General features: G+C 38.8%; 1 protein-coding gene across 1 annotated transcript in view; it reads right to left on the bottom strand.

Moving 5' to 3' along the window:
• LOC108975497 overlaps positions 1-24,411 on the bottom strand; it is a gene marked incomplete at its 5' end in the record, with an annotated part of 56,270 nt that overhangs the window by 16,455 nt on the left and 15,404 nt on the right. Inside the window, 1 exon segment of the mRNA XM_018944005.1 lies at positions 1,717-2,439. Within this exon segment, the coding sequence (XP_018799550.1) occupies positions 1,717-2,439 (723 nt within the window).

Here is a 24,411-nt window from a genome sequence, read left to right as displayed (position 1 = left end):
TTCGCCTTCTCACTTTAGCTCACCTTCAAACGGATGTTCTTAGGCTACCCAGAGGATACTTGGTCAAGGACCGGAAGTCGTGAGGTGCTTGAGTCATATGTAAAAGAATCGTTTCTGGCCACTTCCAAGTGAATGGCGATCAGAAAACTTTCCTCACTTGCGTGAACTTCTACACATGACTCCATCCAACAAAATGAATTACCTTAAGTAATTAATACTATTTATGGTACTGATAATTTAAAAGTAACACGTAGCCATATTTTGTATAACTACGCTCCTATGAGTTAATATAATATTTACTTAATGAATTATGTTTATAACAAAACATTTTCGTAACAAAAATGTTTTAAGCCCTTTGTTCTTTAACCTAATTAAAACTAATATAGTTTTCATTATACTTAAAAAAAGTTCTTAACTATATCTGTATTCCGTAGGCCATCCCGAAAAAAAACATAACCACTTCACTTGGGTAGTTTGTACTGGTGGAAAGGCTGCCTGTAGATAATACACATGTGGCAAAAAAATGTTTTTGAATTAATAAAAAAGAGATTTTAATTTTTTATAATGCACACTTTTATGTATGCATAAGAACTAATATGCATTAAGGGGCTATACCAGTGTCACACTTTCAAAAAAGCGGGTTTATTTCATTTTTTTTTTTTGATAGTAACTCAGCGAGATATCGACCAATCGACTTCAAATTGAAACTGAGTATTCTATAGTATATTATTTACTATACAATGTTGTACGATCTTTTTGATTGGTTGAAAATTGTCAATTTCCCATTAAAAAAAAACGACAATAGTTTACCTAAAAAAGACACTTTTTTCGGAACCTCCGAAGACAGCACATAACTCCTGCTTTTTTCAGCAACAACACTTATTTGGTTTTTAATATAAACGATATACACAATACAAAGTTATTAATTACACTAATATGTATTATACAAAATTTCAACATATGTATATGTACTTCTATTTAAACTCAATTTCCAATTGACGTTTTCCTAACGGCTAACGAATTGTCAATTTGTATACATATGTGGCAACTACGCCACGCCAGCCCACAGCTGATTTTGCTAACAGCACCCATCTGCCATCTCTCTCCAACGACCGGCACTCACCAGCCATTACGCGGCGTGACGACTCAATGAGTCGGCCATTACGACGCCGTAGAAAACAGACACTCCAGCCACGCACAGACGACTCTTTCTCTTTTACTACAACCACTCGAGGAAACGGACCACATGTTTAGCGCTCCATCGTACTTTCATCCAACTTTATCGTCAAACTTTAAAAACGTAAAATAACTATTTTTGGATAAGACGCTGTAATAAATATAGTGAATTTTGTAATAAATGGACAATCTTATGATAAATTAGAATACGATTACCCCATATTGGTGACTCCGCGACGTGATTAAATTGGATTTCAAAACTCTTTCTCTCCACGCGTTAAAGTGTAATGTTTCGCCATATGTGTAGTGACGCGCCGCGTGTTTTCAAATTCAAACACTTTGATATTCATTAATTAACGAAATATACAGACAGATANATATAAAAATATATTGAAATATTTGGATTTAGAGGAGACACTAAGAGATTATGCATAATAATGCGATGATAAATAAGTGCTTCATTCGGATAAAGTAAATAAATCATGCCTATCATGAAAACGTTAACAAACGACATTTGATAATACACGTTCTTTCACAAACCTGGTGTTAAATCCGTCAAAGTTGTGTTTTGATTTACGTTATCGCCTCTAACATCATTGGCTGTTCGTTTTGTACCGTGTTCCCAATTTTTTTCATTATTTCTYGTCGACTCGGATTCCTGTATTGTTGTTGTGACGCAGTACGAACTTGTTCCCACCAGAGATAACGCTGTTGTTAAGTCTGATCCAGACCAGGAAGCACATTTTGTTTGTCGGATGTTGGGAACCGGTATTTTACTCGGAGGTAAGCAAACTAAACCTGGAATTTCATGACTTTTTGAACCATTTAGTTCATCCTCACAGACGACTTCATTGAAATTTATTCGATTACATCCGAGTACGTTAGTTTCTGTTGAAGCATCACCAGTATTGATATTTGTTAGGATTGTAGCTAAAATACCATCAGATTCGTTCTTATCCTTGATGTCTTCACTTTTACTGGGTGTATTTATAGGACTACAGTAAGATTTTTTTTCAGTATCAGTAATGTCAGAACCACTTATGTTTATTAGATCATGAAATATTTTTGAATGCGTTGAAATTATCATACTGCTTTGATTCGTTTGCCTTGGTTGTTTCTGTGTCAATACTTCGATTTTAGCAGATCTGATGTCACTATCATTCGCTTCTAGAGGGACAACAGTAATAGCTGAATCTATTTTGTCTTTGATAAGTTCTGTAGGAACAATATCGTAGATAAAATTCTCCTTTGTATTTAGTTTTTCTTAACGAAAAAAAAAGAAAAGAACAAACTTAGCAAAACAGTTAAAAAAACAATTTCATATATTTATATAAGAATTTTGCAAGTCTTTCAACAACAACAAAAAATATCTTGCAAGCTATGAATATATTTTTGGATTGAAATCCGAGAATATCTTCGCGTATTAATCCGCAAAGTGTTGTAAGATACAATACTCTAAGTCACTTAACCGTTACCAACATATCTGGGGCGTTCACAACCTGTCTTAAAGCATCATAAAGCCGTAAAATTTTAAATTTTTACACTTGTTTAAATAAAAATTAGGGTTTTCACATATCTCTTAAAGTTATAAGTTATAACGATTTGAAAACATAGTATTGTGAATTGTAAATGTGTAAACTCATTTTTGTATGTAATCCAACAACAAATTTTTTTTAAACAAGTGTAAAAACTTAAAATTTTACGACTTTACGATTTAAGGCAGGTTGTGAATACCCCAATCGTTAAATACAAAGACTAATGTAGGTAAGTCATATGTCTGATTATTTTTGAAAAACATATAACCGTACTCATGGAAAAGTATTACAAGGAAGCAATCAATCAGGAGCAGTAAAGAGTAGTAAAGTAAGTACTAAACCCCTCTGCTCACTGGAAAGTCATTTGCAGGTCGGAAATATCGGTTTTGAAAGGTCAAAGATGTTGCAGCATCGCTTGGTCATGTAAGTATATATAAGTATATTGCTCTAAACTACTATGGTGAGAAATGAAACGCGATTTCTTAATTTGGGTTTACACGCAATTTGCAAGAAAAAATAACACCATATTTTTGAATAGTAAAACAATAAATATATGTTAATATAATTATTTTTGTCATTCTCAATAACTTTAGATCACAATGTTTCACTTGGCTTACCATGATTTGTAGCTAAAAATGAAAGAAATATTTGCTTTCTCTCATACAATGGTTCCGTCCGCTTTGCATTATCTACACAGCGGGAAAACTATTGGGTAAACCATTTCGAGGTTCCCTATTTTTTTTTTTTAAAAGAAACACAGAAACTTAAAATGTGACATTTTGACTGGTAACAGGCAAGTGACAAAAAAACCAATGATGTGGTACCACACGATCTTGGTCGCCGATCGACAGGCCCAAAACGTGAAATTATGTGCTCACCGAAGTATTCTCTCAATAAATCCATTGGCTAAAGCTATATGTGGAAAGTGGCGCCGTCTTTTTGAAACCAAATGCTCCCAACGGCATCATTTTTAAAGCAATATAGACCAATGATTTCACCGGCCCACAAACCACATCAAACCGTTGTTTTTTTTCTGGATGTAATGGCAGCACTTGAATATCTTCAATTTTTCTTGTTTACATATCCATTGAGCAAGAAATGAGCATCATCGCTGAATAAAATTTGGGTCGAAAACGTTGTATCTTCTTGGAACTTTCCAAGAGCGAAGCGATGTCTGTTGGGTTCTTGCACAAGCGGTATTTTTTACCATTTTCATTAAAGATCTCAAAATAAAATGCACCAAGTCTCACGAAGGTCTTCTTGTACACTCTCAGCTACTGCTGCTATATTTTCTTCACTGCAAGCTGGACGTGGTCTATTCAGTAGAACATTATTCAATAATGAATGCTGAGTCTCAAGAAGGGTGATGGTGTTGCGAAGTAGACCGATTCTGTTGACCAAAAGTTAAGTGAAGTGCCTGAAACACATCCTTCACAGAACGTGAATTTTCGTTGCAAAGTTCAACGCATTCTTCACAGAATGTGAATCATCGTTATAAAGTTGAACGATTTGTAAGCATTGTTCAGGCATAAGTCTTTTATCATGCCAAACAATACTGAGCAAAAATAACATGATAGTTTGACACGACACACGCGCGATCTACCGAAAAAATCTATCGAAGAAAGTACCTCTACTTGGATCACCTGTTCGAAACTAAGAACTTGCAAGGCAGCTATCAGAAGCGCTTTTGCATACAGAAGCCGAACGGCGTAGATGCCATAAACACAAACAAATACGCCTAATGCTATGATCGAAAGCTCTAAAAAATAAATTTACAATCCCCGTTTGTCTCAATACTTTGGTGCGGAGATATCTTAAGATATTATTTCAGCTCAACTGCTTTTTGAAATTCGGTATTATCGACAAAAACTCAATCCCTCAAAAAATTTCCGTTTGAAGCGTAGTCGAAATTCAATATATTGAGCTATTACTGATTTCAACTTTTGTCCCAGTGCGGTTCCTTAGAAAATCAAAATGTTTTAACTGAAACAAATATGGTAAGAGGTTGAAAGTGTTGGGCTCATGGAGCAAAATTCGTGAAAAACTGGAAGAGGCAACATAACATTGGAAACAGTAAAAATAAAATGTATGGACTCCAAGAATAAAGACCCTTATCGTCTATTTCTAGGAACATACTTTTCCACACTCAGCAAGGAAACGGAGAGTTTGTGGTAATGTTCCTTCATCTTATTTCGTGAAAGAAAAAAACCGAAACGATTCTTTACTTAAAACGAAAACAACTTATACTCCCATAAATGTTCCACAGTACTTTTGTACCAGACAAAAGAGGGATCACAACAAATAACACTGACGTAATATTAGCAACATAACATAACAGTGACCGAAAAAATTGTGCAGATAGATGCTTTGAGTTTGAGGAAACTGTAACCAAAAGTAGCGATATGAATAAATTCTTATATATTTTTTGTTTAGTTTTTAAACTTAACAATAAATCAATTTTGATTAACAGTTGCAAAAAATTAAAATGTCTCAATTATGAGCAGCCAAAAATCTTGTTCACGTACACTGGCAACACTTTAAATGAAGTAGGTAACGTTATTTTTGCCTAAACGCTAAATTTGCCTAAATAGCTAAATTCAAAAAGATTGGTGGAGTTGGAAGACTTGATAGTATTGACACGCCCAAAAGAGTTTACAATGTCGGAATAAGATGGCCTTGCAAAACTCCACCCTCAAACTTTTCGGAACTTCTTGCAATCACCCGATTTAGAGCTTATACATCACTCACACAAACATTAAAGAGAAATATTGCGAAACGTTTATTATATTCCAAAGAGTATATCTAGTATGATAACAAATTTTAGGATTCACTAATTTTTACCGAAGAGTCATAATTTAATTTATTTGGATTTATATGGCGTAAAGCTAATCGCGTAAAGATAGAAAATTTAATATGACTTTCAGCATGGAGGAGCTGCATTGTGTGATGTTAATAATGGAATGACGAAAAGAGTGAACCACTGAGCAATATTAAATAATAATTTGGCTCCGTCAGCAGTTACAACCAACTTAAAAGTCGGCTACTGCTTTATTTAGGAATACGATCCAAATCAGTAGTAGTGAAGGAACGGTTGCTGTACAACGTTACAACGTGGTTGAACATCTATGGGATAAGGAGACACGAAGTTATGAGAGCGCAGAGTTAACAGCACATCTTTTCTATGAATAAAATACTGCAAACCATAATAGGGGCAAAGATGCACATACAAAGTATTAACTTCCTTTAACATGTTGACTGCCAATGTATCACAGGTGATCACGACAAAACTACCCCAGACGAAACTCCAATAGTAGAAAAACCGCCGAACCTTCCAACCCGTAAGAAATCGAAGAGATGTTGCGCTGTTGCAATCCATTTCTTCTCACCCAACAGTGGAGTATGATAAGGTCTTAGGATATTACGCTGCCTTCAGTAATGCCGGAGCAAAAAGTATAAGGGTCCAAAACGGAGAGCGTCTGTATTCACTCGGATAAGTAAGGAGGGCGGATCGCCTGTTGATGGATCCACTCTCAGTCTCGAGCGTTTGCATGAGCATCGGTTCGGTAAAGACGATGGTGCGGAACTCGCATTGATGCTGGAGAAGAGTTGATGGGATAAAGATCCTTCAAATCTTGGAGAAAAGTTTGTAGGATGAAGATCCTTTAAATTAATCTCCAGCACGCAAAGGCGGACTTCGTCGCTCTCCCGCGCCTAGGACGAGACGAAGCCGATATTTTCCTTATCCGAAAGCCATGGCTAAGCAGCAATGGTATCTCTGAATTAAGGACAAAGAGCCACAAGCTCCTGGCAGTACATAATACAACTATGACCAGAGCTTGTTTGTTGGCCAGAAACGGCCTTAATGTTTTGCTTTTACCCAATTTCAGCAACGAATATGTCGTCAGTGCTAGGCTAAAAGACAGTACCGAAAAACACTGTCTTGTCTTGACATATGCGCCGCAAGACAATGCGGAGCAACCATCACCGGATTTGCTGAGGAGAGTTCTGGCAGAGACCAAGCCCAGAAGAGCCGGCATTATAAACGCCACGGTTGCCAATTCTAGGCACACTGTCGGAAGAAGCTCTGACACAAATCCAAGCGATCTTAAACTTTTCGATTTTGTATGTAGTGAGAACCTCTTATAGTGGAAACTTTCCCACTTCAGTTACTGCTAACAGAGCGGAGGCCCTTGACGTTATGCTAGTCTCTAGAGAAACTATTCACTTGCTCTCTGTATGGAAAGCTCTACGACGACTACTCCAGGATGCTGACATTCCGTTGAATAAGTGCCACAGGAAAGTTGCAATAAGGTTATTCAGCCTTTTTGGACCTTTTGGATGAACATCACCTTACCTGGGCACTGAATTCATACAAAACTTTGAAATCGACATGCGTTAGATTAGACCATGCTCTCAAGTCGGTGCCAATGCCTTCAGGCCCATTAGTTTATCCTCGTTTCTGTTGAAATTGTTGGATGGGTATATCAGAAGCACAATACCGATGGGTAAACTGTTAAAGGCCCAGGACGTCTATATCAAAAGCAGGTTGGTCGACACTGCACGTCATTTCTAGCCGTTATGCACAAGGAATTCGCTGTAGACATCTTTCTCGAGATCGAGGGGCTTCCAACAAAGTGTGGCTGAAGGCAGTGATTGAGACCCACGAAAGTTTTGGGGTGGGATCGAACACCTTGCATTTCATATAAAGTCTTCTTTGCGACAGAATGGTCGTAGCAGAGTGGATGCAAATATATCTCGAAATGTCAATACCCAATTAAACCAAAAATTGTTTTATTCACAAGGAGATATAGGTAGACCCTCATTCATTAAAAGGTAGTGTTTTGGCTCTACGAAACCGTAGTGAAGCCAATAATGTCCTACTGTGTATTCGTCTGGTGGAAGGGGTACGAAAAGACTAAAGAACTAGCCGGTAGGGGTATGACGGCGGAGGGTGCTCTTATTCTCAGGGAAGTTGAGTGTCTGAACTAGTCTAAACAAATACACCTTGAAATTCTTCTTTTCCTAAGTTTTCCACGAATGGATCGCAGCTAGTAGGGATGGTTGACTGGGGAGTTTTCTGTAAGCACTCTCTGTCAGCCTTAGCTGTAAGCAACCGGATCACTGTATTTTTTTTTTCCTGGAGAAGTATCTGCTATCAGGGGTGCGGTAGACGTACTACTACAAAGTTTCTTTCAAGGAGGTAAACATTCACTCCGACAGCTAAGCGGCAGTACTAGCGCTCACTAACTGTGGGCTGAAAATTAGTCAAAGAGTGTCTGCCCACAGTGGAAACAGCATCAAGCTACTTCATCATCAGGCTGGAATGGGATTGAGTTGGATCTCCATGGGCGTCTTGCGTTCTAGCACTGACCCAACCAGTACCTATGTGATTACGAGGTCCATTCGGTTTAGAGTAGAACGCAAGAGATATACAGTCGTACTTTCATCAGGAGTTTTTACTGAACACTGACCAATGGGCATTCATGCGGTAAGGCTTAAAATCTTGTCGGACATTAGCTGCCAAAGTTGCATGAAAGAGAGTGAGGTGGAAACATCTATGCTCTCTCCACTCCATTATTCAGCCTTTGAACTACTAAGGCCGAAATATCTCGGCAGTCTTACCAGAAGACATAGCCGAATATTAGCCGTCTCAGCAAATCCGTGGAAAGCTTTCCTACGATTTGTAATGGTCTTATGATAAAATTTATAGGAGTGTTTTAGATATCAATACGAGTTTTTTAGATAACCTAATCTAGACTGAGCTGTGGAAAAAATAGCTTTGTCCTAATTTTTAAACGTCAGGTACTTTCTTTCTCTTCCTGCCTTGTAATTTACGTTTCCAAATTCTCCATAATGGTCAGACTGCCTCTTTACAAATGTAAAACTCGTGCTTAAATACCTTTCAGTTTTTGGATAGCCGATTGAGGATCTTTGGGATACTTAGTTAGAAAATTCAAACCGTTTCTAAGAATGAGCACTCATTTTTCTTATTTCACGGCACGACGTGACACATTAAGAAGATCGAAAACCGAAGATCGAATTGTACCCATCAGTGGTAGTAATTAATCATGTGTTAACTTGAGAAAAAGCTAAAACAGAATCGAAAAATTCATCGCGGAAGAAAAATATGTTATTTTTTGAGCTCACTAGACAAAAGAAACCTATTCCTGCCAAAAGCAAAATTTGGTTACGATTGGCGATATTGTATCTTCGAAATTTTTATCACTCCAAACGCTATTTTAATAACAATAAACAATAATTTATCAGAGTGCAAAATAACATAATGCGAGTGACATTTCTACACTTACTCAAACAATAAATCAATCTCTAATACGCTCTTATACGTCTTATACGTTAGAAGTGAAATAATCGCGATGACCTGTAGCACTTATTAAGCAAGGATGAGTTAGTCATTAAGCAAACATTGAAATGTGACTACTAATTTAATATCGTAATACTTAAATTTGTTAATAAATTGAAATAAAATCCAATAAACTAATATTTAAATTTCACTGGCGCAGTCGGTAGGATCTACGAAAAAGATGGCACAATTCCGATTTCTTTGGCGCCGCGATTTGAAGGTACCGTTGGAAAGAGGACGTTCTCCTGATCAAAAAATACCGCAAACGCTTAGTTTAGGAGATATTCGACCTCAAAGTTCAAAAATTCGCAAAATTCGGACATTTCAAGTGGCTATTTCACCACTTCAAACACACTTTATTCACATTTTTCACTTTAAATTAATTAATTTACACTATAAACTTTTAAATAAATCCGCACTTTACACTTTTAGTAGGTTTATTACCTAAAAAATCTTTATTTTAAAAATTACATTTTACTCTCGTTTGAACCTCATTTTTTTACTAAAAATTACGACGAAATGGAGCGCTGCCATGTGATGATAAGGCAATTCGCTGAAATTCCTCTTTTTCGCAAAAATTTYTCTATTCATGCATATGGATATTTTCTTTTTTAAATTTATTAAGCAAATTGGCTAAATGAGTTAAATTTCCCGCCCTCATACACCACTACACCACACAACACACCATTCAAAAAGCAACACTGGCACATTCAGCACACTTGGAGACAACACTCAACTGGAAGCAGAAGTCTACACCCACACACGCGCCAATCCATGTCGTCCATCAACCTACCATAACCCTTCCAAAGCCCAACGAACAAAAGTCTTCGTCCTGGAAGAGGCCGGCCCTTTCTTTCGATCACGATCTACGAGCGATATACAACGTTTCTCTGGCTATTTTCGACGCGCAGCAGAATTTCTCGGTTTTTTCTAAAACATTTTGCTTCATCAGTGGATTTTCGGCGCACAGCAGCTTTTCTCGGTTTTCTCCAATCAACTTAATTACGATTTTTCCTATATACTTGGTATAACCTCCATTGGTATCCGACCAAGGAGCTCATCAATTCCATTACATTTACTGCCTCAACATACCTTTACTGTCACTCCACTGGTACCCGACCAGGGAGATTCTTCTTTTAATCTGTGAAACACTGTGGAAAGCTTGTGCTTATAATTATTAAAGAATTAAAACCAATCATTTGGCCATACAACAAAAAAAAGGGTTTTTTATTCCGAAGTGGGTGCTAAAGTGTAAGTGCTAAATTAATTATATACATAAGTAAGTGATAAAATAACTATGGTCCTTCGAGCCATTCTGACTGGCACTATGGTGAAAAACTAGCAAACTAGTTTAACTAAAAATATAAAAAAAAAATTAAAATTAAATTAAAAATTGGTGACAAGAAAAAAGAAAAAGAAAAAAAGAAAAAATATAATAAATAACAAAAAAGTGGCTAGTGGAAAACATACAAGTGTAGTGAAACATAAAACGGATACAAAGTGCTAAAGTGCTCGAAAATTGAAAAAGAGCACAGTGAAAAAGAAAAATATATGTATGTACATATACATAAGTGTAGGAAAAATATAAATCATTGGCTTAACATAAAAGTAACAGTGCGGTGCCAAAAAATTAGCAGTTATAAAAAACACAGAAAACGGGCGCGAAATATAAATAATATATGTACATATATATACAGATATATAATCAAAGAATACGGTCGCAAATCAAAAAGCAATATATGTAATTAATTACATATTAATAAATATATAAATCGGGCGCGGAATAAAAACAGCAACCACTGGGAACCCTTCGCAACATTCCAGGACATGATTTGGATTAGCTCATAGGAACTCGCCACACTTTGGCTAAAACTAATCCCCAAAATCCCATGACGGATATCAAAGTGAGTCGTATCGATTCCTTTTAGTATTTCATTTTTCATTTCCAAATTTTTGCATATATGTATATTATTACGATGAAAATTTTGTGACAAATTCATTTAACTTGCATAGAATAACTCATCAAGTTATTCTCACTTTAGTTGTTGGTTTTGATAAAACAAAAAAAAAAAAATCCGGTTATCAAACAGTTATAAATAACTTTTGGTAGAAACGGAAATACTGCGAAGAAAACAGTTGCACATATATACAGTTGAGTATAACCGACAACATATACATACATATGTATATATATTACAAACATATATATATATTTATATACCGTATATATATATATCGAAATATATAAGTATTTTAATTGCCATTTACTGCTTACCTTCGTGTATCAAAACACAAAATACCTCCAAAAAAAAAAAATTATTTTTCAAGTATATTACTTACACAAGTGTCCGGCGATACCCCTTATGCTTGATCAAGCAATAAGCAGGATTGCCTTAAATAAGTAANTTACAATCAAATCGTTAGTGCTTTGGACACTGATTCAATGTTACAGCTAGCGGACTTCCTGCAGAATCCACCAGGGACCGACAAGTACGCGAAGCTGAAGGACGAGATATTGAAGCGGTTTTCGGAATCCAGTGACCGCCAGCTTCACCGAGCGCTCACGGAGGTTCAACTCGATGATAAAAAACCTAGCCAGCTCCTGCGCCATCTCAGAATTCTCATGGGCGACAGGGCCTCAGAGGACTTACTGCGAATAAAATGGTTGGCATTGTTACCATCATCAACCAGCTGGTGTCTCAAACTACTCAGAGATGCCCCTCTAGATGAGCTTGCTGAAGTTGMAGACGAGCTAATGGAAAACCAGGCTGGCCATTCCGTTATGGCTACACATCACCAGCCTTCTCTGCTCACCAGCATGGCAAAGGACTTGTCAGGCCTTAAACTTGCCATAGCCGACCTGGTGACCTTTATCAAGGACCAGCGAATTACTCGAGACCGACCCCAACCTGCATCTGGCCGTTTCCAGCAGTTATTATCGAAGGAAGAGCCAGCCTCAAACAAAAAGTTGTTCTGCTATTATCACCGTCTCTATGGGTCCAGAGCCAAAAACTGTGAGCGTCCTTGCACCTTCAACTCATCGGCGGAAAACTAACTTCGCTGTCGACCATCCAGGCGGCCGGCGACAGCATAGAGGGTAACACACCACCAACCAGAGAGCATCGCCTTCACATTCATGATCGCACAACAAACATGAGATTTCTTGTCGATTCTGGATCAGTGATCTCTCTCATGCCCAAGTCCGCCATCACTCACACGCCCAAAAAAGATTATCTGACTCTCTTCACAGCCAACGGGACCGTTATCCGAACCTACGGTCGAAAAGTCATCACCCTTGACTTCAATCTTTGCCGCATATTTAATTGGTTTTTTTTAATTGCAGATATTAAATCAGCCATTCTCGGTGCACTTTGCATTGCTTCTAGATCTCAAAAGACAATGACTCATCGATACAACCACGTCATGCACAACTCAGGGCACACTATCTGAGGCCACGGTACACAGCATTTCAACAATCGACCGCTCAATCTGTCCTGGTACACATGACGCCAAATACATGCAATTACTCAACCAATTCATCGACATAACTCATCCCAGCACCAATCCTATCACAGCCACTGACAGTCAAGTCGCTCATCACATTGAGACAACTGGGCTGGGGTACACCATCAACAAAGACGGCTACACTCCACCCGCCGAACGCACGCAAGCAATCGCCGAYTACACAAAGCCAGAAACCGTCAGCGATCTACGTCGTTTCCTGGGAATCGTCAACTACTACCGGCGAGCGATCCCTCAAGCGGTCCAGATACAATTACCACTGACGGACTTTCTGAAACATGCCAAGAAGAAGGACAACACTAAAATCCAGTGGACACCTTCTGCAGATCAAGCCTGGCAAGACTGCAAGAGAAGTGTCATCCAAGCCACGCGCCGGGCTTTCCTCGCACCAAACGCCATCCTCTCATTGAGATCCGACGCCTCGGATGCAGCCATTGGGAGCGTTCTTGAAACGCGACACAAAGACTCATGGCAATCACTGGCCTGTTTCTCCCGCAGGCTCAGTCCAGCAGAGACCAGGTAATCCACGTACGATCGTGAACTTCTGGCCATCTTTGCTGCCATCAAGTTTTTCAAGCACATTCTCGAGGGAAGAAACTTCAGCATCTTCACCGACCACAAGCCAATGATCCACGCTTTTTCTCAACGTGCTGACAAGGCATCACCTCCCCAACTACGTCAATTGGACTACATCTCACAGTTCTCAACTCAGATTTTCCATACCAAGGGCACAGAAAATGTCGTAGCTGATGCGCTTTCGAGGGTCAATGCCATAACCATGCCAACCAACCTTGATGTTGAGACCATTGCGCTGGCACAACTCAAAGATGACCAGCTTAGTGATGTCCAATCCAATACATCTCTCAAGCTGCACCTGCTGAACATGGAAGGTCATGATATACTATGTGATGTGTCTAATAATATTGTGCGACCTTATCTTCCACAACCACTCAGACGCCAGGCCTTTGACATCATCCATGGTCTTTCTCACTCTAGTGGCAGAGCCACAGCCAAGGAACTCACCGGAAGATTCGTCTGGAAAGGTATTAGAAAAGACGCGCTCCTCTGGTCCAGACGCTGCATACCATGTCAACGTTCCAAGGTCCATCGTCAAAATCGCACCACACCAAACAACATTGACGTACCAGACAATCGCTTCGAGCATGTCCACCTGGATCTCATAGAGCTGTCCAGAGTCAAGGACCTTCGCTACTGTCTGACGATCATTGGACGCTTCAGCAGATGGCCACACGCCATACCACTCAACAACATGGCAGCTGAGACAGTTGCACACGCCTTTTACACTCAGTGGATTTGTCAATTCGGTACACCATTGACAATCACCACTGATCAAGGTCTGCAATTTGAATCAGCACTGTTCACCTCACTCTCACGAATGCTGGGCATTCATCGTATCAGAACGAGACCGTATCATCCTCAATCGAATGGCCTGGTGGAGCGGTGGCACCGCACACTCAAGGCTGCTCTCATGTGCAAAACTGAGACACCTTGGCCGCACATGCTACCGTCAGTTCTACTAGGACTCCGAACCGTATACAAACCAGATCTGAAAGCATATCCTGCTGAAATGCTTTTTGGGACTACACTGCGTATACCCGGTGACTTCTTCGTTACAGCAAGCACACCAGCTGATCCACAAACATTCGTGAGGAAATACAGGCAAATCATCCAAGCAATCAGGCCAACACCAACAGCTCATCACACCAAACACAAGCTGTTCCTCAATAACCTAGACACGTGCACCCACGTCTTCAAGAGAGTAGACTCCATCAAGAAGCCTCTGGAACAACCATACACTGGCCCCCACGAAGTCATCCAGCGTGTAGACGACAAAACCTACATCATTAGGATCAATGGGGCAGACAAAACAGTCTCAATCGACATGCTGAAGCCAGCATACGTAGAATTAACAGACGACTCACAATCCACACCTCAAAAATCACCACCCATATCACAACCCACACCAACACAAAACAATTCGTGCCTTTCTCCTTTAGACCAAGTCACTGGAAGGGGAGTGGATGTGGCAACTACGCCACGCCAGCCCANATAAAAAATTAATTCACAAACAAAGCACGAGCGTAATATAAACGCAGAACAAACCGTTATACCGTTTTAACAAACTCAATAAGCAAAGAGCGAAAAGCAACCGGTTACGATGACAGTTCGACGGTGAATGGTTACATAATTTAAACGAATTTGATATCAAATACATTCCCGTTAAAGAAAATCATGTTGCCGATGCGCTATCTCGCATTAAAATTGAAGAATGTAACGAAGACTAAGGTGAGTTTCTTACAATTGCCGAAAGGCCATTGAACGTATTCAAAAATCAACTTAAACTAATAAGATCTAATCAAAATTGTACAAACACTTGCAAAATATTTTCTAGCAACTGAGTTTATAAAGGACATAATTAAAACTTATTTATTAAACAAAAATACAACAGTAAATTATGACAGATGACGACGACTTTATACAATTGCAAAACATTTGTAATAGACTGATCACTTCAAACAGATTTAAAATTTACCGAACCACGAAGGAATTAGAAAATATTGAAGATTATTCGGCCTTCAAATCAAAAGTAATAGAAATTCACTTCGAAGGTCTGCATCAGGGAATCGAAAAAGTGTCAAATCGCTTCAAGCAAAAAATATTACCACCCTAATTACGTTAAGGAGATAACTAAAATAATTAATGAATGTGAGTTATGCAATCATTGCAAAAACGACCACATTTCGAACAAATTACTATTTAAAGTTACGCCTCCTGTGCATGAGACGCGAGAAAAGTTTGTAGTAGACTTTTGGAAATGGGATGCTAAAAATGATTTAACATGTATTGATTTGTTTTCTAAATTTGCTGCAGTTGAAAAAGTATCAGCTTTAAATTGGAGCTCTGGGGATAAAGAGTTGAAATATCTTCAAATTGAACAAGCATTATTTACCTACAACCATGTTATTTCTCATTCCACTACAGATGAAAGTTCGTATAACATATTTTTTAATCGAAAACACCCAAAACCAAATCCCCAATTAATTGAAGAACGAAGAATAAATAACATAAATAAAAACCGACAAGAAAAAGAAATAGATACGAATTTTGTTTGCCGAAACCTCTAGGAAAAGATTAGATAAAATTAGTAACCCTTATAAAAGAGTAAGACTTCTTCAAACCGTTTAAAGTATTTACTAATATTATTAAGCATTGTATGACTCTGTTAACATTTTAATTCTACTCATTTTGTAAATAATAAAAAAACAAATATAAAAAATGAGGACATTGCAACATTTTGAGATGGGAGGAGTGACATTGCTATACGCTCTTATACGTCTTATACGTTAGAAGTGAAATAATCGAGATGACCTGTAGCAGTTATTAAGCAAGGATGAGTTAGTCATTAAGCAAACATTGAAATGTGACTATTAATTTAATATCGTAATACTTAAATTTGTTAATAAATTGAAATAAAATCCAATAAACTAATCTTTAAATATCACTTGCGTTTAAAAATATAAAGTATCATCAAAGTATTTCCTGCATATTGGATTCTAGAAAATTTGTATTTTCTGCATAACGATAAATGGCATAACTTTCGAATTGACAAAATAACACTAGGCATGTTTTATTTGACCATCCCAAGCTAATAGCTAAATCATAGACAATTAAGCGCACTTAGCTTATTTCATATTTTTGCTTAAAAACCAAGTGTGTTGGCAATGCTGGCGGGAACAGTCAGCTGATATTCAATTTGTTTCAAACTACTATATATTATATATTAAATACTGAATATATTAATACCAAAAAAAAAGACAAATGTTCATGTTTGTATTAATTTTAACTTGAACAAAACACAAAATTTTGTAATTTTGATGATCTGTCAAAATTTACTTTATCGCTATTGTAAACTACTTTTTTTTTTTTTTAGAAAAATCATAGTTATTGTGAATGACAAATAGGCGATGAACTGGCAATGCCTCTAGTTCAACATACAAGGTATCCTAACCCCTTAAAGTAACCCCGTTTAGCCTCAATATATTTGTGGCAACAGTTGCTAAAGCCTTGAAAGTGACTCAAAACGGATTCCCCGGTGCGGTCATTTGAGTTTACTGAATAGCCGGTCATACGGAGCTAAATCAGGTGAATACGAAAAACTTACGAAGAATCAATGTAGGATGGTACAGTGCATTATAGTGGTGCAAAAACCAACAGTTATGGGCCCATATTTCCTGTTTGTATTTACTAATAGCACCCTTCCCAGAATGGAGTCATGTGTAGAAGTTCACGAAAGTGAGGAAAGTTCTCTGATCGCCATTCACTTGGGAGTGGCCAGAAACGATTCTTTTACATGTGGCTCAAGCAGCTCACGACTTCCGGTCTTTGACCAACTATCCTCTGGGTAGCCTAAGAACACCCGATTGCAGGCGAGCTAAAGTGAGAGGGCGAAACATAACCTCTATAGGGTTGTGATAGACGGAAGACACATTTCCAGTGTTTTAGATGTGCGTGCGACAGGGGTAATGCTCGAAAATTCTACGAAAAAATGCGGAGGCTTACAGAAGGTTTCAAGACCGGAGCGTACTCTTGTAGAACGCCCTAAGGTTATCTAGTTACCGATGCCCAGAACATACTTAAATWATGGAGGGAACACTTCTCCAGCCTGCTGAATGGTAGTGAACGCAGAACGCAGAGAAGGCGAACCCGATTCCCCAACCGATGAAGATGGAGCAGAGGTTCCATTGCCCGACCATGAAGAAGTTCGAATAGCAATTACCCGCCTGAAGAACAACAAAGCGATGGGGTTCGATGGATTGCCGGTCGAGATATTCAAACACGGCGGCGAAGGACTGACAAGGAGCATGCATCAGCTTCTTTGTAAAATATGGTCGGACGAAAGCATGCCTAACGATTGGAATTTAAGTGTGCTATGCCCAATCCATAAAAAAGGAGACACCGCAATCTGTGTCAACTACCGTGGGATAATCCTCCTCAACTTCGCATATAAGGTTTTATCGAGCGTATTGTGCGAAAGATTAAAGCCCACCGTCAACAAACTGATTGGACCTTATCAGTGTGGCCTTAGACCTGGAAAATCAAGAACCGACCAGATATTCACCAGGCGCCAAATCTTGGAAAATACCCGTGAAAGGAGAATCGACACACATCACCTCTGAGCACGAAAAGGAGCTTATACGACTGTGTAAGATGGCGTTGAACAGCACCAAAAGCTTCGTCAGAATCGGGAAGGACCTCTCCGAGCCGTTCGATACCAAACGAGGTTTCAGACAAGGCGAATTCTTATCGTGCGACTTTTTCAACCTGCTTCTGGAGAAAATAGTTCGAGCTGCAGAACTAAATGGAGAAGGAATCATCTTCTATAAGAGTGTACAGCTGCTGGCGTATACCGCTGATATTGATATCATCACCCGCGCGGTTAGTTCTGTTTTCTCCAGACTGGACAAGGAAGCAACACAAATGGGTCTGGCAGTGAACGAGGGCAAGACGAAATATCTCCTGTCATCAAACAAACAGTCGTCGCACTCGCGCCTTGGCACTCACGTCACTGTTGACAGTCATAGCTTTGACGTTGTAGATAATTTCGTCAATCTCGGAACCAGCGTAAACACCACCAACAATGTCAACGAAAAAATCCAACGCAGGATATCTCTTGCCAACAGGACTTCGGACTGAGTAGACAATTGAGAAGTCCCCTCTCGACAAACAAAAGCGAAACCCTATAAGTCACTCATAATCCCCGTCCTGCTATATGGTGTAGAGGTTTGGACGATGACAACAATGAGTTTTAGAGAGAAAAGTTCTGAGAAAGGTTTATGGGCCTTTGCGCGTTGCCACGACGAATATCGCATTCGATGGAACCATAAGCTGTACGAGATATATAATGACATTGACATAGTTCAGCGAATTAAAAAACAGCGGCTACGCTGGCTAGGTCATGTTGTCCGGATGGACGAAAACACTCCAGCTCTGAAAGTGCTTTTCGACACAGTACCTGCCGGGGGAAGCAGAGGAAGAGGAAGACCTCCACTCCGTTGGGAGGACCAAGTGAAGAAGGGCCTGGCTTCACTTGGAATATCTAATTGGCGCCACGTAGCGAAGAGAAGAAACGACTGGCGCGCGGTTGTTAACTCTGCTATAATCACGTAAGCGGTGACTACGCCAATCAAGAAGAAGAAGAATTTTATCATTTATCAGTAGTAGCATATACTGTTTGTTTAGATTTGTTTTCATAAATCTTACCTTGCGATTCTGTACGGTGATACAGTATCAAGTCTCTAAATTTGATAGAGACAATTTTTGAGACTTGAGACGATTTTCCTATTCTGTAAGTGACAGTCACAAAATCTATTCCATTTAATAATTCAGAGATGCTTTTAAACTTGGATGAAAATAAATATATCGATAACAAAAATTAAATTTTCTGTAACATAGTCAAAAAAGATAATTATCAATCAAAACAAAATTATATGTTGATTTTGTTTCATAATATTTTCGAAATTTTTGTAAAATTGATTGATTTTTAACCTTTTTGTGTTTGAGTTGCTTACAAAATATAAAAAAATTACAATCGATTAATATTAATGATGATCTCTGCTCAATATATTCAAAATGGCAGACAAGAGTTATTTTTGGTTTTGTGACTTGCTAACTACCAGGTCTCAAATTTGAGGCAATATTTTGAGGCTAAAGCTAGAGACTTTTTAGTGAAAAGTAACTAGTCCCTCTTATAGAAGATGGTATCTTTTCTAAATAATTCTGCGGCTCGAATTATTTTCTCCAAAAGCAGGGTAAAGAAGTCGCACGATAGGGATTCGCCTTGTCTGATACCTCGTTTGGTATCGAACGGCTCGGAGAGGTCGTTCCCGATCCTGACGGAGCTTTTACTGTCGTTCAACGTCAGTTTACACTGCCGTATTAGTTTCGCGGGGATACCATATTCAGACATCGCGGCATAAAGGCAGCTCCTTTTCGTGCTCAGAGGTGGTGTGTGTCGATTCTCTTTTCCCGGATATTTTCCAAGATTTGGGGCCTGGTGAATATCCGGTCGGTTGTTGATTTGCCAGGTCTAAGGTCACACTGATAAGGTCCAATCAGTTTGTTAACGGTGGGCTTTAATCTTTTACACAATACGCTCGATAGAACCTTATACGCGATATGGAGGAGGCTAATCCTGTTTTAAGAATTGGGCATAGCAAACCTAAATTCCAATCATTGGGCGTGCTTTCGTCCGACCATATTTTACAGAGAAGCTGATGCATGCTCCTTGTCAGTCCTTCGCCGCCGTGTTTGAATAGCTCGGCCGGCAATCCATCGGCCCCCACCGCTTTATTGTTCTTCAGGCGGGTAATTGCTATTCGAACTTCTTCATGGTCGGGCAATGGAACCTCTGCTCCATCTTCATCGATTGGGGAATCGGGTTCGCCTTCTTTCATTCAGCAGGCTGGAGAAGTGTTCCCTCCATAATTTGTATGCTCTGGGCATCGGGGACTAGATCACCTTTGAAGTTTCTACAAGAGTATGGTCTGGTCTTGAAACCTTCTGTAAACCGCCGCATTTTTTCGTAGAATTTTCGAGCATTACCCCTGTCGGCCAATTTATTAAGCTCTTTGCACTCACGCATCTGTCTCTCTCTGTCTGAAAAGGCGTCTCGCTTCCCTCTTCAACTCTCGGTATCTATCCCATCCCGCACGTGTTGTGGTCGATCGTAACGTAGCGAGGTAGGCAGCTTGTTTTTTCTCCGCTGCGACACGGCACTCCTAGTCGTACCAGCTGTTCTTTTGTACTTTTCGAAAACCAATGGTTTCGGTTGCAGCTGTACGTAAGGAGTTTGAAAAGCCGTCCCACAGTTCCCTTATACGGAGTTGTTGACGAGTGCTCTCAGAGAGCAGGAGTGCAAGCCGAGTAGAAAATCGTTCGGCTGTCTGTTGCGATTGCAGCTTCTCGACGCCGAACCTTCCTTGTGTTTGCTGGCTTGCGTTTTGTGCTGCACATAGGCGGGTGCGAATCTTGGCTGCAACAAGAAAGTGGTCTGGAAACGTGTCTTCCGTCTATCACAACGTGATCGATCTGGTTGGTGGTTTTTCAATCGGGAGACATCCAGGTAGCTTGATGTACCTTCTTATGCTGGAATGTGGTACAACAGATTGATCAGCCTCAACCCATTTGGGGATGTTTCCTCGTGGAGGCTGAAATTAGCGACTGTATTGCCAAATGTACCTCCTTTGACCACCGCGTAAAAGTCGCCAAGTACGATTTTGACATCGTGGCGGGGGCAGGTCTCATAAATGCGCTTCAAGCACTCATAAAAGGCACCTTTGGTCACATCGTCCTTCTCTTCCGTCGGGGCGTGGGCGCAAACCAGCGATGTGTAAAGAACCTCGCTTTAATGCGGATTGTGGCTAGACGTTCATTCACAGTCTCTCTCCCACCACGAATCCCACACCGAACTTGCGCTTCTTTATATGGCCGCTATAGTAAATGCCACAAGAACCTACTCGTCTCTGTCCTTGTCCCGTCCATCGCATTTATTGGACATCAACTAGCCGGGCAGCGGCACTTTCTCAACTAAGGGACCGGACATTCCAGGTGCATGCCATCAAATTATATTCCTTAAATAGTTTGCCATAGTCGTCATCAAAAGGAGGGTCACTCATCCGTGGCTTGTTGTTTCCTTTCATTGGGGTGCACAACCCTATGTAGGGGATATTTCGCCTTCTCACTGTAGCTCGCTACGGACGTTCTTAAGCTACCCAGAGGATACTTGGTCAAAGACCGGAAGTCGCGAGCTGCTTGAGTCATATGTAAAAGAATCGTTGCTGGCCACTCCCACGTGAATGGCGATCAGAGAAATTTCCTCACTTGCGTGAACTTCTACACATGATTCCATCCTCCAAATATATAAAATATTTATTTATTTATAAAAAACATGAAACAATTATACAATTACTTGTCCACGAAAAAAGGAGCACTGGCTGCCAGGACCTTCGGCTCGCTGATGTAAATATAAAATCTATAGTTATTGCTTAATTAAGTCTTAGGTGTAAAGTTAATAAAATGTTCTGTAGCTACTAGAAAAGTTTTAAGAGCAAAATAAATAATAAGTAATGGGAAGTTTATAAACATAATCATATTTGTGGTTTTAATCCYGTTTGTACTAAGAATGCTGATATTTTTGTTACGTTTTCGGMRGAACTCGTTTGTAACAGAGCAGACGGTATTTGGTCGTCGAAGATATTTTTTCTAATCGCTGCGAAATGTNCAGACGACTCTTTCTCTTTTACTACAACCACTCGAGGGAACGGACCACATGTTTAGCGCTCTACCGTACTTTCATCCAACTTTATCGTCAAACATTAAAAACGTAAAATAACTATTTTTTGGATAAGACGCTGTAATAAATATAGTGAATTTTGTAATAAATGGACAATCTTATGATAACTTAGAATACGATTACTCCATACATATGTCAAACGACAAATTACCACCCAGGATTGTATCCTACTGCATGCAAAAATTTCGAAATACTTGAAGCGTGTTTAAACCTTGAACAAAAAAAAAACAACTGATTAAACATTAAATAACAAATAATATTCCAATAAAATTGAACAGATATTCAAGGTAATTCAATATAATCACTTAAATAACGTAAACACTTGCATTATTTAATATATTTTAAAGTGTTGATCATCAAAATTTAAAATCTATATGTAGCGCAAATGCTAACACAACACCCCGATTACCATGAAAGCAAAAAAAGTGTTACACAACAGCCTAAGATTTTCTAGAGTTGAGTAAATGTATGTAAATAAAGCAAAGGTTTATTACTGTATATACTGAGCCAAAGCCATAGCCAAAGGGTTTGGGTGATCTCGGAGTTTAGATATACATATACTCAGTTCTTCTGTCCTCTACTTCTTTCTTTACCATAGAAATACCAAGGTCTTTATATCTTTGTATTATATCAATATTAGTTGCACAGGTCGTACCMCACAGTTGAATGCCATACATCCAAATCGGCTTTAGGACCTCTCTTTTCTTCATGCAAGTTATTTTTATAGATACATATATGTTTTCTCCACGTAAGTCTTCTATCTAAGTGAATACCAAGAAAAGTTATTTCATTCGCTTGGGGTACTAAAATATTTTTACAATGCACAATGCAACATGCTTACATAAATCATACTTCGACAGAACTAAAGTGCTCCGCTAATATTTTTGACGCTATAATGTGGTATTTGTTACGGCTCAGTAAAGCTGCGTCATCCACAAAAGTAGAAGTCAATACATTGATAGCTGTTGGCAGATGTGCGATATATGTATATGATGTATAGAGTTGGGCCTAAAACAATGAACTGTGGTCACCAGGCCTTATGTATCTGTCATTCATCAGATATGAAATCCCCTATTTTTACCATAAATTGTCAATTTTTAAATAAGACTCCAATGTTTTATACAATTCTAAAGGCATAATATTTTTAATCTTATATAAAAGGCCTTCATGACACACCTTATCGAACGCATGAGCTACGCTGATAGCTGAATAGTACTCTGTGTGGTCAAATGTTTTTCTTATTCTGTTAGTATTTCTATTTACTTGCTCTATAGAGCTATGTTTTTTGCGAAACACGAATTGGTGCGTTGGTATTATATYATTTTCGTGGAGGAAAGGAGCCATCTTTGATAGTAACACTTTTTCAAATATTTTAGAAAGTCAGGGTAAAAGACTGATTGGTCTGTATGAAGACGGCTGTGTTAAGATTCCTTTCCCAGGTTTATAAATAAATAAATATGTACCATTTTTATCAACCATGAACCTAATTGTTTCGGAAGGTGAAGTTTTAAAGACTCGAGTGCCTTGGCTATGTCGGGTAAGATTGACAGCTTAAATGTGTTCTTTTGGCAACTAGGTTGAAATATCTTTTCTAGATGATTTGCTAAGTTATTAGACGTTTTCTCGACACTTCGGACCCTACTGCCATCTTCCCCTTTGCCTCTTTGTCGCCTCTTTCGCTTTTCAAACGTACATCCATCGTTGATCAAAGCGCTCGTAAGCTCCCGACATCTGTGCCGCAAGAAAATCATAAGTACATTGCGCAACGATGAAGTTGTTATACGTTTTAAGAGCAGTAGGGGGACAAAGAATCAATATCTTTGGAATGGTATGAATGAACAAAATTTTTTGGCAGATTGTTAAAGGTGAATATTTTCCGCGTTGTGTCACATACTTTTCAGTTTTCTTTGGCGCGAAGAACACATGAAAAATTTCAATTGTTTAACAAAAAACTATGTAAAATTGTATTATTTAAGGAAGTTGGTCGGGAAAAAAATATATAACGTAGCACGAACATTTTTCTTTGACTTCACTTCACTTCACTTTTCACGGACTACTTGATGTGGTTTGACTGGCATTGACCTGTTATAAGAAATGCTCTTGTGAAGGGTGTAGGTGTACAGACAAAGCTAACGTTTTTTTTTTTTCTTATTTACGTTGAATTTGTTTTTCCATTTGTTACGCGACTTGCATATTTAGTATCCACGAAGTTGTGAAGGGAGTCGTGTAATTTTTTCGTCGTTTGATTGTTTTTACTTGATTATGAACTAACGTTTATAATTYTTAAAAATACTTATTGCGCACAAAAATTTGCTTAATCGAGTCAAAAGGGGCGTTCCTTTTTAATTTGTTCTGTTACCWTTTATGTTGTCATCTATGCCAAATAGCACATCAAACTAATCATTAGTGTTTAATATGCGCTTGTTGTTCTGAATTATATGTAT

The sequence above is a fragment of the Bactrocera latifrons genome, unplaced genomic scaffold (genome assembly GCF_001853355.1).
Source record: "Bactrocera latifrons isolate USDA-ARS-PBARC rearing strain unplaced genomic scaffold, ASM185335v1 scaffold_659, whole genome shotgun sequence".
NCBI classification, from domain to species: domain Eukaryota; kingdom Metazoa; phylum Arthropoda; class Insecta; order Diptera; family Tephritidae; genus Bactrocera; species Bactrocera latifrons.
This window is presented reverse-complemented; position numbering and strand designations above follow the sequence as displayed.